The sequence below is a fragment of the Tupaia chinensis genome, unplaced genomic scaffold (genome assembly GCF_000334495.1).
Source record: "Tupaia chinensis unplaced genomic scaffold, TupChi_1.0 Scaffold144058_2, whole genome shotgun sequence".
NCBI lineage: Eukaryota > Metazoa > Chordata > Mammalia > Scandentia > Tupaiidae > Tupaia > Tupaia belangeri.
The window spans coordinates 743,402-760,886 of record NW_006203911.1 but is presented as its reverse complement, the minus strand read 5'-3'; the positions used below and the strand labels follow the sequence as shown (position 1 = coordinate 760,886).

At 39.7% G+C, this 17,485-nt stretch overlaps 1 protein-coding gene across 4 annotated transcripts in view; it reads left to right on the top strand.

The window, feature by feature from the left end:
- Nucleotides 1–17,485, top strand: part of ENOX2 (ecto-NOX disulfide-thiol exchanger 2) — a 348,870-nt gene that overhangs the window by 321,977 nt on the left and 9,408 nt on the right. For all 4 annotated transcript variants that reach the window (XM_027767236.1, XM_027767234.1, XM_027767235.1 and 1 more), the window contains 3 exons: nt 6,879–7,060; nt 10,572–10,679; nt 14,847–14,955. In XM_027767236.1, the coding sequence (XP_027623037.1) occupies nt 6,879–7,060; nt 10,572–10,679; nt 14,847–14,955 (399 nt within the window). The remainder of the gene's footprint in view (nt 1–6,878; nt 7,061–10,571; nt 10,680–14,846; nt 14,956–17,485) is intronic.

Sequence of the window (17,485 nt, the reverse complement as noted above, 5' to 3'; positions counted from 1 at the left end):
TTTTATGGCTGAGTAGTATTCCATGGAGTATATATACCACACTTTTCCAATCCATTCATCGGTTTGTGGACATTTAGGTTGGTTCCATGTCTTGGCAATTGTGAATAATGCTGCAATAAACATTGGTGTGCAGGCACTTTTCTGACTGAGCATTCTCCTGTCTTTGGGGTAAATACCCAGAAGTGGGATTGCTGGATCAAATGGTAGTTCTATTTGTAGATCTTTGAGGAACCTCCATATTGTTCTCCACAGTGTAATTGGCTTTTAATACTTTCAAGAGAGTTTTTGATTTCTTGTATTACAGTCGTCTTCTCTAACAGTTCCATTTGATTCTTTCTTATGGTGTCCATTTCTTCTTTCAAATAGCGGAAGGACTTCCTCATATCCTGGAGTTCATTGTCTCTTTTCTGTTATGTCTCCTCAAGTGTTGTCACTATGAATGTTCTGAATTCTTTCTCCGACATTTCAGTAACTTATTCTGTTTTTTCAAGAGATGGAGGAGAGTTATTGTGTTCTTTTGATGGAGATGTACTTCCTTTTTTTCATACTTGAGGCCCTTCTGTGACTTCTAGCCATTTGATGATGTATTCACTTATAGAGAACTCTTTGGAGAATGTCTCTGAAACTGGGAACTAGTTTGGTTCCCTTTTGCTGTCAATTGCTTCTGTGCCAAAATATCTCTTCTTCTGTAGTTAGCAATGTGGTCCCCATGGGAGGAATTTTCTTTTCAGGTTTCTGAAGAGCAGTTTTTCCTTCTTTGCTGGTGGTTCAGTGCTGAGCAAGGATCCCTGAGAGCCTCATGATTCTAAGATGTTTGAAAAATATAATTCTAGACATGTCTAGTCCCTCTTTCTGGCTAAGAGGAGTGAGGGGTCTGAGGTTGGGAGCTGGAACTGGGACCAGGATTGGGACTGATGTTCAGCCCTTCCTCAGGTTCCCTGACTGGGCAAGAGACTGTAGATATAGATGGATTCCGCTTGAAAGCTGAGAGCTGCCCTGACCTATGGAGGGAAGGAGAAGTAAAGAAATAACAAAAGAAAGAAGGGGTGGGGGAGGCCTACCTTTATGGCTGAAAGGAGGAGGGTCTGAGGTTGGGATCTGAGGCTGGGGCTGGGACTGATGTTCAGCCCGGCCTCAGGTTCCCTGACTGGGCCAAGAGTGTGTTTAATTTTGTAGTAAACTGCCAAACCATCTGTTAAGTTTGGACTTAATTTGTTAATGTGTTCTTTCTCTAGTTTCCTGAGGTAAAAGCTTAGATTATTGATTTTAGATCCTTCTTTGTATCTATTGAGTCGTCAGAAAAGTCATGATGTCTATTTCTATGCTTTTTCTATGCAAATATGCATCATTACTTTTCAACAATTCAATAACAAATGCATTTATGCTATAAATTCTATGCTATGCTTGCTATAAATTTCACTGTAAGCTTTACTTTTACTGTATCCCACACATTTTGATGAGTTTTGCTTTAATTTTCATTTAGTTTAAAGTATTTTCAGAATTTTTCTTGAGATTCCTTCTTTGACCCATTTGTTATTTTTAAGTGTGCTGTTGAATCTCCAAGTATTTGTGGATTTTCTAGATATATTTTTATTATTCATTGCTAGTTTAATTAATTCCACTATGGTCTGAAAACATACATTGTATGATTTCTGTTCTTTTGTATTTTTAAGATATATTTTATTGCCCATGATGTGGTCTTCCTTGGTTAAACTTCCATATGAGCTTGGGAAGAATGTGTATTCTTCTGTCATCGGATAAAATAGTCTATAGATATCAATTATATTCAGCTTATTGATGGTGTTAAGTTCAGCTATGTCATTACCAATTTTATGCTTCATGGATCTGTCCATTTCTAATAGATGAGTGCTCTACTCTCCAACTATAATAGTGGATTTATCTATTTCTCATTGCAGTTCTATCAGTTTTTGCTTCACATATTTTGATGCTCTGTTACTAGGTTGATATGCATTAAGGATTCTTATGTCTTCTTGGAATATTGAACCTTTTATATTATGCAATGCTCCCTCTTTAATCCTTCATAACTTTTCTTGCTCTGAAGTCAGCTCCACCTGATATTAATATAGCTTCTCTTACTTTCTTTTATTTAGTGTTGGAATAGTATATCTTTCTCTATCTCTTTACCTTTAATATATATGTATCCTTATATTTAAAGTAGATTTCTCATAGACAACATATAGTTGGATCTTGATTTTTGATCCACTCTAATAATCTATGTCTCTTTTTAAAAATTTTTATATTTAACTATTGTACATCTTTATAGCATACAAAATATTTTCCCACCATGAATACGTGATGCATTGCCTATTAGTCCAGTCAGACATATTACCATTCACATTATCCTCATCAGATAATTTTCCATTTTCGTGTCCTTAAATTTTTTTTAATCTGTTTTTAATTGGCATATTGAGACTAATGGTGTTTATAGTGATTATTGATACAGTTGGAAAAATATCCACTATTGTTACTTTTTATTTTTTGGTTACTATTGGTTTTTGTTCACATTTCCATCTCCCACACTTGTTCTGTATTTTGTAGTTTTTTGTTTCTTTGTTTGTTTTTTGTTTTGTTTTGTTTTGTTTTGAGAGGTTTTTGCTATAGGACGCATGTGCTCGCCAGAAAGAGAGAGACAGAGAGATGGAAAGTGAGAAATCATCCCCCAGGGGGATGGCCATGCCACAATTCCTTTTCCTCCATTCTCCTCTCGGAATCTTGGGCATGCATGCACATGCGTCCAGCATGAGTTTAAGCCGCTGGATCCAGAACTTGAACCACGGTTGACTACATGGAAGTTCAGCAACATAGCTGTTACACTAATTTCTCCTCCTTTCTTGGTATATCAATTATACTTCTTTCTAAACATTTTTAGTGGTTTCCCCAGAGTTCACACTACCCATTTACAAATAATCCAAATATATGTTCAAATAACTACCCATTCCATGGGTAGTGCAAATGCTTTATAATAACCAAATAGCCCTAATTCTTCCCTCCTATCCCTTGTATCATTGCTGTCATTAGTTTCACCTATACATAAACATACATAAGTGTACACACGCACACACACACACACACACACACACAGAGGTATATATAATTGAATATATTGTTGCTGTTAGTATTTGTTAAAGTGATATACTAGATTAACTAAGAATAAAATAATAGCCTATGGCCTGGTCACTGAAGTGACCTGATCCTACATGGCCGACCATCCTGTTTAAGTCCAAAACTCAGTGGTTTGAGACACGCCAGACTTGTATGCATGCATACCCAAAGTCCTGGAAGGAAGGAGAAATGCAACATGATGATTCCCCATGGTGGGGGAGAGGTGCTTTCTCACTTACAATCTCTCTCTTTCTCTCTCTCTCTCCCCTTAGCAAGTATATGTACTCTAAGGAAGATAAAAATTTCTATTTTATTTTCACTTACTTATTCATAGATGCTCTTTTCTTCACATAGATCATAATTTCTGACCTATTTTGTTTTCCTTCTCTCTGAAGAACTTTTAACATTTCTTACAAGGCAGGTCTACTGGAAATAAATCCCTTCAATATTCATTTGTTGAGAACTTTTTTTGTTTCTCCTTCATTTTCTAGGATAATTTCATGGGGTACAGAATTCTAGGTTGGTGGGATATTTATCTCTTAACCTTTTAAATATTTCAACTTCACACTCTTCCAATTTACAGGTTTCTAAGAGTTCAGATATAATGTTTATATTTGTTCTTCTCTATGTTACGATATTTTTTCTCTGTGTTCTTTCAATATTTCTTTCTTTCGATTTTTTGAAGTTTGAATATGATATGCCTAGGTGTAGTTTTTTGTTTGTTCAACTGATTGTTTATTTGTGCATTTATTCTGCTTGGTGTTCTCTGAGATTTCTAGATATGTGGTTTGGGTCTGAGATCAATTTGGGGAAATTCTCAGTCATCATTGTTTCAAATACTCTTCTGTTTCTTTCTTCTCCTACTGGTAGTCTCATCGCACATGTTTGTACCTTTTGTAGTTATCCCATAGTTCTTGGATATTCTGTTATATGGAGGTTTTTGCTTGTTTTTGTTTTGTTTTTCAATATTTCTTCTCTTTGCTTTTGCCATGGTCTGAATTTTTTTCTCCTCAAAATTTATATGTTGAAACCTAATCATTAATGTGATGCTACTAGGAAGTAGGGCCTTTGGGAGGTGCTTAGGTCGCAAAGGTAGACTCTTCATGAATGGGATTAGTGCCATTGTAAAAGAGATTAAAGAGTCACCTTGCCCCCCATCCCAAGATGTGTGGACTTAGCTAGGAGGTGCCATATGTAAACCAGGAAACATTCCTTTCAGAGGCTGGATCTAGCAGTCCCTTGATCTTGGACTTCTCAGCTTCTAAAACTGTGAGAAATAAATTTTTATTGTTTTTAAGCTATCCAGTTTGTGGTATTTTGTTATAGCAGCCCAAATGGACTAAAATAGATTTTCAGTTGTAGGAATTTTTGTCATATACTAAAGCTCAGAGATTCTGCCAGTCTGCTAACGAGCCCATCAAAGGCAGTCCTTTCTATTAGTATTTTTAATCACTCACATTTCTTTTTTATTCTTCCTTAGAATTCTCACCTCTCTACTTATCCTATCCATCTGTTATTGCATGTCTCATACTTTTTCCATTAAAGCTCTTTGCATATTAATTATATATTGGCTGGTTTGTTTTTTTAATTCCCAGTCTGATAATTCCAACATCCCTGCCATATCAAAATCTCGTTCTGATATTTACTCTGTCTTTTCAAACTGTGTTATTTTTGCCATTTAGTATGCCTTGTGATTTTTGTTGTTGTTGTTAGAACTTGTACATGGTATACTGGGTAAAAGGAACTTAGTGAATAGGCCTTCGTTTGTATAATGGTAAGGTGTGGGGGAAAGGAAATATTCTCTAGTTGTATTATTTGGTCTCAGTCTTCTGATGAGCCTGTGCCATGGACTGTGTTCACCAATGCTTCTCAGTTTTGTTCCCAACTACCTTATGTGGGATGGGATGGCTGGGGAGAGGAGTGGCTGGAGTTAGGTATTTCTCATCCCCCAGGTCTACTAGGCTCTTTTAAAACTGTTAACACGGGGACCAGCAGTTGGCGTTAATGGCTATGCCACTGGACTCCCACATAGTCAACCGCGGTTCGAGTCCTGGACGCAATGGTTCAAGCTCACATCGGGCATGTGTGCATGCATGCCAAAGATCCCTGGAGAAGGGATTGCAGCATGGCCATCCCTCCAGGGAGTGATTTCTCACTTTCTGTCTATCTGTCTCTGTCTCTCTCTCTGTCTTTCTGGCAAGCATATGTGCCCTATAGCAAAAACCTCTCCAAAAGCAAACAAACAAAACTCTAGCACATTAGACTCTGGGAAAAACATATTTTTCTGCAGGCAGCCCTTGGTAAAAAAGATAAAACACTATGGTATTTCAAATTTCAAAACGGTTCATTTTTCCCTCCCTTTGCCAGAATGATGATGTTGTTTCCTCTGCCAGTCACTGTAAGGATGTGGTAAATCTCCTAGAGATAAAAGTCATAAAAAGCTGGAGGCTCCCTATGACTGGGCCCCCTGGGAGTTTTTTAACTCATAGACTTGCCAACACTGAACCTCTAACAATTCATCAATTACACTTAAAGTTTTCCTACTCTGGCACTGGCTCCCAGAGGGGTTTCTCCTCAAGGGTTTTTAGTCTGGTTAGTTGTGATTCTCTATATTCACCTGTCTATAGCTCAGATCAGGAGGGGGAAAACAGTTAAACTCATAGACTCACTTCTTTGATAAATATAAGAAGAGTTGTTGATGTTTGGTTTGCTCAGCTTTTTACTTGATGCTGAGACAAAGTGGCAACCTCTAAGCTCCTTCCATGCTGGGCCCAAACCTCCAAATCTTCTTAGTTTTTTACTTTTACCTTTCCTCTGTACGACTAGTCAATGCTATATTCTTTTAAAATATCTTTTGACAAAATTGTTGTGTATATGGTTTTAGTCCAAGGCAATTAGTCCTGTATTTTATTACACAGAGATTTTATCATTTGCTGCATTCCAAATAAAGTAACTGATGGCCAACTGTGGTGGCGCAGCAGTAGCACAATGTTTCACAATGCCAAAGTCACATAAGAGGGTCCTGGAGTCACATCCCAAGGTCTTCTTGTACATGCCAGGTGCACACACATGTGCCCACGATCCTGGCTGGGTGAAGCCAGGGGTGGATTGTGGCACCAACACCCTGCTGGGTGTGTGTGTGCACGTGTGCATGTGTGTGCCTGTGTGCCTGTCTCTCTCTCTCTAAAGAAATAAATATTTTTTTAAAAAAGTAACCAGTGCTACCTGGAAATATGTTAGTTATATTTGGAATGGAAAATCTGAACTATGAGGAGGACTTTTTTGTGCTGGAATCCTGGTTCATTTACAGAAGTTGACCCATGTGCTTTTGTGTGCATCTCATGCTGCTATGGTCAACTCAGACCCAAAGTTCCTCATCAAGAGGTTTTCTGTACATGTCCATTTAAAGTACCAAGGTTTTTATGATACTCAGGTGAACCACAAAGGAATCTGGACACATGGGATAATATTTTACATTGATTGGGCTAGCCCCATGGCCTAGTGGTTAAGAGAACTGGATCCCACACTACCAACCACAAGTTCAAATCTCAGGTCCAGCAGCTTAAAAAAAAACATGTCAGGTACGTGTGCATGCATTCCAAAAATCTCAGTGGAATGGAGAAATGGAGGAGAAGAGATTCTGAAGTGACTATATCCCATTGAGGAGTGCTTTCTCCCTCTATCTCTCTCTCTGGAAAGCACACCTATTCTTTGGCAATTAAAAATGATAACAGAATTTTCTGTTGATTGTTCAGCCTTAGTATCACAGGCAGAAGCTCTGAAGGAAGAAAATGACAGCCTCCGTTGGCAGCTTGATGCCTATCGGAATGAGGTAGAACTGCTCAAGCAAGAACAGGGCAAAGCCCACAGAGAAGATGACCCAAACAAGGAACAGCAGCTGAAACTTCTGCAGCAAGCCCTGCAAGGAATGCAACAGGTGAAGGCATTCTGGTTTTCTGGCCTTTTTGGAAGAATAGCATCAGCTTCTTACCTGTGAAACAGTCTCCTGAAAGTAAATAGAATATCAGACTGGCTAATCTTGGAATTATATTCTCTGGTATGGCTGAGGATAGGTTAATTAAATAGTCTGGTTAGTGCAGAGATAGACATGGATCACCAATTTTTCAGAGAAAGGGCATTTAGTGAAAAACACTAACATTTTAAAACTATACTGGGAGCCAGTAAATGGCTTAGTGGTTATGTCACTGGACTCCCACAGTGGTTTGAGTTCCAGATCTGATGGTTTGAAACTCACTCCAGGCACATGTGTGTGCATGCCCAAGATCCTAGGAGGAAAATGGAGAAGGAATTGCAGCATGGCCAACCACCTCTGGGGGTGATTTCTCACTTTCCCCTACTGTCTCTGTCTCTGTCTCTCTCTCTCTGACAAGCACACAAGCCCTAAGGCAAAAACCTCTTTTAAAATGTGTACTGAATACAATCTAATTTTTCCTTTATTCTTCAGAAGATATTTTGGGATGTAGACAGGGCCTCAGGGTCCTTATGAAGAACCTTAATTATCTGGACATAAAAAAAGTGCTGATAAATAAGTGTCTAGTTGATAGAATGCCAACTAATACAGCCTTATAGAAGGAATGGCAGGGATCCGACCCTTGATTTGGGTTGAAGTGAGAGTGTGATGGATTTTTAAGTATAAATGCTTTGGGTACAAATAGCAATTTGTTTTTATTTGGTTTGGATAGTCATTTATGTGAATTATAATTCCAAGTATAAAAATTAAAGTAGGGGCCAGCAGATGGCACAGTGGTTAGGTCACTAGACTCCCACATGGCCAACTACAGTTCAAGTCTCAGACCCGGTGGCTTGAAACTCACATCAGACGTGTATGCATGCATGTCCAAGATCCCAGGAGGAAAATGGAGGAGAAAGGATTGTGGTGTGGCCATCCCCCCGGGGGTCATTTCTCACTTTCTCTCTCACTGTCTCTGTCTCTGTCTCTCTCTTTCTGGTGAGCGCATGCACCGTAAGACAAAAATCTCTCCAAAAAAAGTAAAAGAAATAAGTATATCCAATTGCAGCTGCATTCAGATACAACACTAATAATTGCTCAATATCTAGAAGTTTTATGTAACCATCAGCACAGGCAGCCTACAGTTTAAAAGATATCTACATCTGCTTTCACTACAGTAAAAGAGTAGTGCTTCTAAATAAGGGTACTATCCTTTCCTGTCATGCCAGACTACCAGCTATTTTCCTTAAAAATTAAATTGTGCAATCTTTTTTTTTTCCCATATGCCTTGGAATTATCTAGGGCAAAGCTAATTGCTGGCTGGAAAGCAAAAATTCAAATTATGAACAGAGAGTCTCTTCTAGCACTAGGAACTTGTGTTATTACTTCTGCCACCATTGTCTTTCTGCGTGACAAGTAATATCACATTAATATTTCACCTTTTCTAATAGCAAAATGTGTGAAGTAATGCTTACCCTCCTTTTACTGTCACTACAAAGTTTAATTAGAACATGTAAATTATATCAGAGATCATTCTACCAAAAATTGCATATCCTCAGTTAGACTTCAAAGAACTTTGACAGTGTATGTTGTGCCATGATTTTTTTTAGCTCTGCCAATGGCCTTTTAAAAGCCTCTGAAAAGCAAGATTTGGAAACATTTTTGTTGTTTTTCCCCCTCTTACCCTGAATTTGAAACTATCCCACATAAAGGGTAGGGTTTTTTTGTTAAATGCAATTTGAAATTGATTAACTGTTTTATCTCATCACTTCAAAGACTTCAGTGAGATTAGGTTTCCACCTCAAAAAAAAAAAATTTCACCTCTTTTCATTACTTTTTATTAGAAAAATATCCTTGTAAACAATCACAAAATTGCTCCTATCTTGGGCCAGCCAGTGGTGTGGTGGTTGAGGCGGGTGAGGGCACTCGCTTTAAGTTCCCCCAAGACCAGTAGATGGCATGGAGGTTGAGGCAACTGGATCCCACATGGCCAATTGTGCAGTTTGAGTCCTGGACCCAGCAGCTTGAGAAACACCTCTGGACATGTGTTCATGCATACCCAAAATCCTGAGAGGAGAATGGAGGAGAAGGGATTATGATGTGGTTAACCCCCCCTGGGGGGTGATTTCTCACTCCCCAACACCCCTCTCTTTGTCTGGCAAGTGCTTGTGCCCTATAGCAGAACTTAAAAATATATATATATATCCTATCTTATCCCAAAAAATGTATCACATAAGATGGGGTGCATCCTGGTGGTGCAGTAGGTAGGAAACTGAAATGCCATTACTGGAATCCATATGGCCAAGGGCAAGTTCAGTTCCCTGGCCCAGTTGACCTGAAACACGCCAGGTACACAGGTATGCCCAAGATTCTGACAAGCTAGAGGGCTGGGAAAGGGGATCATAGTATAACCAGATCCTATTGAGAGTGCTTCTCTCTCTCTCTCTGTCTTGCTCTCTCATTCTCTCACTGTCTCACTCTCTTGCATGCACATCTACTCTCTATCCTGAATAAATTAACTTAAAGAAAACATGGTGATTGAGAACATGGACACTGGGGGAACCCGAATTATTTTAACTTCTAGTTCTCCAATGTACTATCTTAATGACCTTAGGGAAGCCACTTAGCCTCTCTGCCTCTCAGAGATAATAGTATTATTGGGTTACTGTGAGGCTTAAAAAAGAACACACTTCCAAAACCCTTAGCAGATATTAAGGGCTCAATAAATAGTATTTGCTGTAATTATTAAGAATGATAAATCCGGGACCACTAGTTAGCATAATGGCTATGTCACTGGACTACCATGTAGTCGACCGCAGTTCGCATCCCGGACCCGGTGACTTAAACTCAAGCCCGGCGCGTGTGCATGTGTGCCCAAGATCCTGAAAGAAGAATGGAGGAGAAGGGATTGCGACATGGCCATCCCTCCTGGGGGGTGATTTCTCACTTTCTGTCTCTCTGTGTCTTTCTGGTGAGCACATGTACCCTATAGCAAAAACCTCTCCAAAAAAAAAAAAAAAAGAATGATAAATCCAGCTCCCTCTCTACTGATATGGAAATTAATATATGTGAAATTTGGATTCTTTACTACTTTCCTCATAGCAATTGAACTTGATTTGGCAGATGGGTACTCACAAGAATGCTTTACAATATTAAGGTCATTTCCATGCACCAATCAAGATATTGCCCACATAGAATTAGATATTTTATCTTATCCCTGACCAGAATAGGGAAGAAGTGAAATGACTACATCAGTTAGCTTTTCAGGCCCTTTGTAAAATATGAGCAAACTCAAAGGAAATTCATGAGAGTCAGAAAAAAATAACGTAAAGTGAAAAGTATCTTGATTTAACCAATCTGCATGATAAAACTACTGTATATGCCGGGGGAAAGTGAGGTAGGCCCTTGTGATATCTAATCTCAGCCAGGGTTTTTAGGTGAAGTATGGTTTCTTAATTAGTGACTGTCTTTCTTGTAGCATCTACTCAAAGTCCAAGAGGAATACAAAAGGAAAGAAGCTGAACTTGAAAAAATTAAAGACGACAAGTTGCAAGTGGAAAAAATGTTGGAAAATCTTAAAGAAAAGGTATATGAATCCTACGTGAATGTTTTCCTTGCCTCTTTTCTCCCTTTCTTGACAATTAAAATACCCTGAAAGCTACTGCAATAAGAATCAATGTGGAACAATCGACTGACTGGAGGTTAAAATAAAAGCTGCCTCCTGGGTAATTCTTATATTAAGAGTTCTGCTTTTAAGCATGAATCCTTGTCATTTCTAAGAGTTTTGGAGAATGTATTTTTTCTTTTCTTTTTTTTTTTTTCAGATAGATTATTTTTGCCATAGGGCACATACACTCACTGGAGAGACAGAAAGCGAGAAATCAACCCCTGGGAAGAAGGCCACATAGTAGTCCCTCCTCCTCCATTCTCTTATGATTTGGGACACTTATGCACACACAGCCAGTGTGAATTTTAAGTCACTGGGTCCGGGACTCAAACCGCAGTCGACTGTGTGTGAGTCCAACAACGTAACCATTATACCATCTGCTGGTCCTGATAGTATACTTTTCAATCAATAAGAGGTCCATCCATTGCTAAAGTTACTTAGTCTTTCCTCTTAGAGAAGACCAGAGGGCCAGCTCCATGACCTGGCGATTGGGACAGCTGGATTCCACGTGGCTAACCACATGGTTTGAGTCCTGGACCCAGCGGCTTGAGAAACATGGTTCACGAATGCGTGCATACCCAAAATCCCGAAAGGAGGGGAAGATAAAGAAGAGATGTGGCGTGACCACTCCCCATGGTGGGGAGGAGGGTGTTTTCTCCTCTCCCTTTCTCCTCTCTGGTGAGCACATGCACCATCTAGTCAACAAAGAGAGCAAGAGAAAAGATTAGAGTGTTCACCTTTCCCTGCTTCATCTTATCAAGCAAATAACAACATAGAAAACTCATGTGACACAAATACTCTTAGGTGAGCATTTCGTTAGAGGAAGAAACTCAAGTGCAACTAGCATGTGGACATTTTTTTTGCAGACACATTCCATCTAGTGTGAGAGTAATAGCCAACACCAAAAGGTGAGAAACCTTGGAAAGAAACAAGGAGCCACAGTATTCTAAAACTAGATAATAGGGAAAGGGAAGGCCAGATGGGACTTAGCAAGTGAAAGCCTGCAGTAAAAAATACCACCTCTAGAAGAGTCTACTGACAACTGCATAAATTAGTGTATAACAACCAGGCATCAAGTGCCTAGTCTACTTAAGGTGCATAAAGTCTACCAATGGGTGTTTCCATGTCATACCTCTCCATTTCCTTTATGCTTGAAGGTACAGCTGAAGTTATCCTCTGAAAAGGAAATGTATTGACCAGAACTTCCTGGTTTTAATGTCACCAAAGGCAGAGAAGATTAGGAACTTGGACCAAAAAGCAGAAATCAGTAATGATACCATTCCTCAAGAGCTTATGTTCTTTATCTTCTGTGCTCAGCTCAGGCCCTGGATGTGTTTACCAACACAGTGACTTCCCCCAGAGTACCATTAAGAACTGGCAAGCTTGGTTTTGTTGAAATAAATGATTGAAAGTGTTTTCTTCCAGAGGCCATTTGCAATATGCTTTTAATTCTTCCACTTCATAAAACCAACTCACTTTTCGGTTTTGTGGGTACTATTAAAGAAACTATCACAATCCCAGAGAAATTCATTTATCAAGGATTTAATTGAAATGGGACAAAGCTTATCAGGACTTTCCTTATACTATCAGAGCTTCTAAAATGTCCCAGAGCTGCCACATGGCTGTTTTGCTTCCTGCATGCAATAGTGTGTATAGCCAGAAGACTCCAGATAGATGTGGGGTTATGCTAATGTCATCATGCTTAGCATCACTCTTTAGGAATGACATTACAAATTGACGTAAGGGCATTTTTAGTATAAGCAGCTTTCAGCTTTGTAAAGTATTTACAGAAGCAAGAGGTCAAATGGCATAGAAGAGACTTGCTATATTGTGCCTAAGGATAAGTGTTTCCCATTCTGAAATTGAATATACCATGAGGTGGCAGCTATAGAGGACAGGGAGTGAGATCCAATGATAATCAAAAGAAATGGAGTCAGAATATGTTTTTTTCCTGTTATTTTAGGCAAAGCTTCTTTTAGAGAAATTCATGACAGTTCATTATAAACTGATCTTCTCTGGAAGCTGATTTGTGACCAAATATTTCAACCTGACACAATTAGGTTAGGAAGCAAAAGTACCATCAAATTAGACTGCAAAATAATTTCAGGTTGAAAGGAAAGCAATAAGTTTTCATGAGAAGGGATCTTTTGTTATCGTTGTTTTTGTTTGGGTTTCTTGACAGTAAGCCATAGTGTGAGTTATTGTCAGTGTTTTATAATACAACAATGTGACTTATGTCTGTCTTACCATGGAAAGAACTAGCTATTTGAGTCTGCTAGTCAAATTCAAAGTGATAAGCATCCCCTTAGTATACCTTCTAATTTTTAAAATGCCAGCTCTAATAAAATTGAAGTCAGGTTTCAGTAAGACTACAGTTCTATTCATGATAGCTAAAACTTCTTAGGATAACTTCAGATCTTAAGTCAACCCCAATCTGTTAAACCCTCACACTTAAGAAATGGCTTACTGGATCATTTAATGTTTTAAGGGGTGAGAAGCAGATGTGAAGCCTGTGGCTTAGAACTGAGCCAATAGTTTAAATCAAACTTGGCATAATGGTTACTGCCTGGACTAGATTCTAAAGGCCAAAGATTGAGTAGGTCATCTAGAAGGGGTTCCCCTCTGCGTGCAGCCAGGGAACCTGTAAATCTATGAAACAACATGTCTTGCAGCATAGACCATTTCATTCAGAGACAGCATCCTGGAAGCTTTGAAGATATCTTTAAAGAAAACAGAAGGAATCCTGTCCCAGCTGAGGGCTTACGGAAGGGAAGAAGTGACAAAGCATCTGAGTCAGCCATGATCTGCCCCCAAGGAGCATTTCCCAGCATTTTCTTTTACAGCAGTAAAAGGTTGAAACAGTGAGAGCAAAGCAGTGATTTCTTTTATTCGTTCTTCTGAAGGCTCTTCCTGCACATTTATAATACAGAAAAGATGTTCTCAGTACCCAAACAGAAAAAGAAAGATCCATGCATGGCCTGGAGGTATTTTTCAGTCTGATTGCTGGTCATAGATTTTACCTGAGTATCTCTTAAGAACCCTGCAACGCTTAGAAAGAGAAAAACTTTCAACAACAAAGATGGCCACTGTCTAGTGATATTTGTGGTCATGGTCATTTCTTGCTGTGAAGTCAGGAATATTCTAAGTGATAATGTCTTTACCAGACAGAAAGGGAAATACCTGCTAGCCAATAGATAGAGGCTCTAATTTTTACTAGAAAGCCAATGGTTGAGTGGATTGGCTCCATTGTAGAGTTTCCATCTAGGTTGGGACTTACCATTAGCAGAATGTGGACCTACCAATTTTTTTAATGATTCTTTTTAACAGTGGACGGCCTGGGATGAAATCCTGGCTCTACCACTTCTGCGCAATATGATCTACATCAATTTGCCTAAATTATCTAAGCCTCAGTTTCTTTACCTGTACATTGGAGATAATACATGTCTAATAGTTCCTGGCATCTAATTAGTAGACAATAAATGTTGGATGTGATTCCCCAGATTACTTGTACAATGAGAATGGTGAAGGTAGGCTCAGCCATAGTAGCATTCCCTGGATGTTGCTGCTTGGGAGGCTGAGGCCACATGGGAGGCCCAAGTTTGATGCTTTGGCTCACTCTAAAAAGCCAGGTGTGGTGGTATCCACATATGGTCCCAGCTACTGGAGGATGAAGCAGGACAGAGATACCTTGCAACACAGAAGCCCTGTCTTACAAGAAAACACTACCCTTTCCTCCCACACACAAACACAAATGAATGATGAATGTGGGGGGGAAAAGTTGAAGATAAATACTTAAATTCTTCTGTTTTGAAGCCATGTAAAGAAGATTTGGATTATCTGTCATGCTTTTATAATTTATGCTATTTTCCTTCCCATTCAGTAATCCAAACTGGATAGTATTGCTTGTATGCCATAAAGACATACAGTGATTGAATGTAAATAATAATAATAAAAGAAAGAAAATAAATAAATACCTTGGTACGTCCTACAAAAAAAAAGTTACTCTTGTTTTATCGTTAATTGAAACCATCTCTATTGCCAAATTAGGTGAACTGAACTGACCCAGGATACATGTTATTTCCCCAGGAAAGCTGTTCTTCTAGACTGTGTGCATCAAACCAGGATAGTGACTACCCTCTTGAGAAGACCATGAACAGCAGTCCTATCAAATCTGAACGCGAAGCACTGCTAGTGGGTAAGGAAGCTGACACACGCATACAATGCATAGGGTATGGAGACGAGGCGGCGGGGGTTACCTAAGATTAATAAGCATATGTTGGGGGCCAGCAAATATACAGTAGTTAAGGCACTGGACTCCCACATGGTTGACAATGGTTAGTTCAAGTCCCGGACCCAGAGACTTCAAATTCATGCCATATATGTGCATGCATGCCCAAAATCCTGAAAGGAGAATGGAGGAAAAGGGAATGTGGCATGGCCATCCCCCCTGGGGGTGATTTTTTGCTTTTTCTCTTTGTCTCTCTCTATGTCTCTGGCAAGTACATGTGCCCTATAGCAAAAATCTTTCTTAAAAAGAAAAACTAAATAAGCACACATCAGGCACTTAAGAAGCATGAGAGAGCAAGAATTCGTAGTCCTGAGGACAAGTACAGATTTCCAGACAAATTGTAACAGCAGCTCTCAGTCATCTTCAGGTTCCCCATAGCCACTACTGTGCTAATACAAGTGCTACACCAGAATGGGGTCAGCTGGTGAAACAGTGTCGATTTGTTTATATCTCCATGTAAGGATAACCAGGCCCTTTCACATCTACTCAGGGGGCTGGTGCAGACCCTGCAAAGGGTATTTCCAGATGAGCCTCTGGAGAACAAGGGTATGACTTTCAAGCTTGTCCAGGTTACTGGCTGAGCTATTTACACTCGTGGCATTTTTGACACCATGTAAGAAGGGGTTTGTGTTTTGGGGATTTGGAGAAAATCTGTTTACCTCCTGACACCAAATACTTGATCTTTTCCACACCGTATCTCCAACTCTCCAAATCTACCTGAGTTTCCAGCAATTCAATTCAATGCTGACACTAACTGCCCAAAGATATAATCAGACACCACAGTTTTAAGGACTCAGTCCCATAAGACTGTCCTCACTCTAGATGCTAGTCTCGAATATTTGGTCCACAAGTTACCCATATTTCTGTCCAATCTGAGTACAAAGTCAGAGGCTCCCATGATCCTCTCCTCCAGTTAAATAATTTGCTAGAATGACTCACAGAGCTCAGGAAAGTGCTTTAATTACTATTATTGGTTTATTATAAAGGATACAACTCAGGATGGCTAAATGAAAGAAATGCACAGGGCCCAGTACTGGAAGGGGAAGTGCAGAGTTCCTGTAGCCTTTCTGGGTGTGCCATGCTCCCAGCATCTCACTGTATTCAGATAGCATAAAGCTTACTGAATCCTATCATTTGAGATCTTTATTAGAGGTTTCATTGTGTGGTCATGGTTGAGTAAATCATTGCCCATTGGTGAGTAACGCAATCTCCAACCCATCTCCCCTCCCTGGATAGATGTGGCAGAGGGTGAGGTTGAATATCAGCTGTGCTTGCTATTGGAAATATTTAGATTAATTAAGTTCATTATCAAATCAATAAAATGGGGGGGGAGGCATAGAAAGCAACCATGGATACCAGAGACAGTGTGGGAGGAAGGTGGTACATGGCAGAGGGTGCAAGATAGGGAATCGAGGATGGGAAATAAAAGCAAAATATACAGGAAACAAGAAATGGCAAATTATTTGTTGACGATAACATGTATGTTGATGTGCTTGATTGAGCCAATATACAGTGTATTCTGGATGTGAAATATCATTTTGAATGCTGTAATGATGCATAGTGAATGAATGTAAATAAATAAATGTAAATTTAAAAAAGATGTTGAAAATTCCAACCTTCTAATTGAACTACGTACTTTCCAGCAGCCAGCTCCCATCCTGAAGTTGTCAAGGACTCCTCAGCCTCAGTCATCTCATTAGCATACAAAAAGACACTCATGGCCAGCTGCAGTAGCATAGAGGTGACACAAGGCTCTATGATGCTGGACCCATGTGAGAAGGTCCCAGGTTTGCATCCTGAGAACTCCCTGTGCACACCAGGTGCATTCATATCCCATGATCCTGACTGGCTAAGGCTGGGGTGGTCTGTGATGCAAAGACTCTGTTGGGAGTTCTCTCTCTCTTTCTGACTCTCTCTCCCATGAAATAAATGTTGAAAAGATTTTTTTTAAGATACTAATCATCTTATTACTTCAGAAAGCCCTAGGATTTTAGGATCTGTGTGCCAAGAGCCAGAGACAAATACCAAATTTTTTTTTTTTTGGAGAGATTTTCACTGTAGGGCGCGTGTGCTCGCCAGACAGACAGAGAGAGACAGAGAGACAGAAAGCGAGAAATCACCCCCCAGGGTGGATAGTCACACCGCAATCCCTTCTCCTCCATTCTCCTCTCGGGATCTTGGGCATGCACGCACAACGCACGCACACGCGCCCGGCGTGAGTTTTAAGCCACCGGGTCCAGGACACGAACCGCGGTCGACTACGTGGGAGTCCAGCGACATAGCCATTACGCTAACTGCTGGTTCCCCAAATATTTATTTTTTATTATGGCACATTGACAGATGCCTCGGGAAGCTGGCTGTGGTATGTGGGACACGGGTGGGCTCTGATGAGATAAATGCTAGAATTGTTCTCACTCTATAAAAATGTATTCAAAGA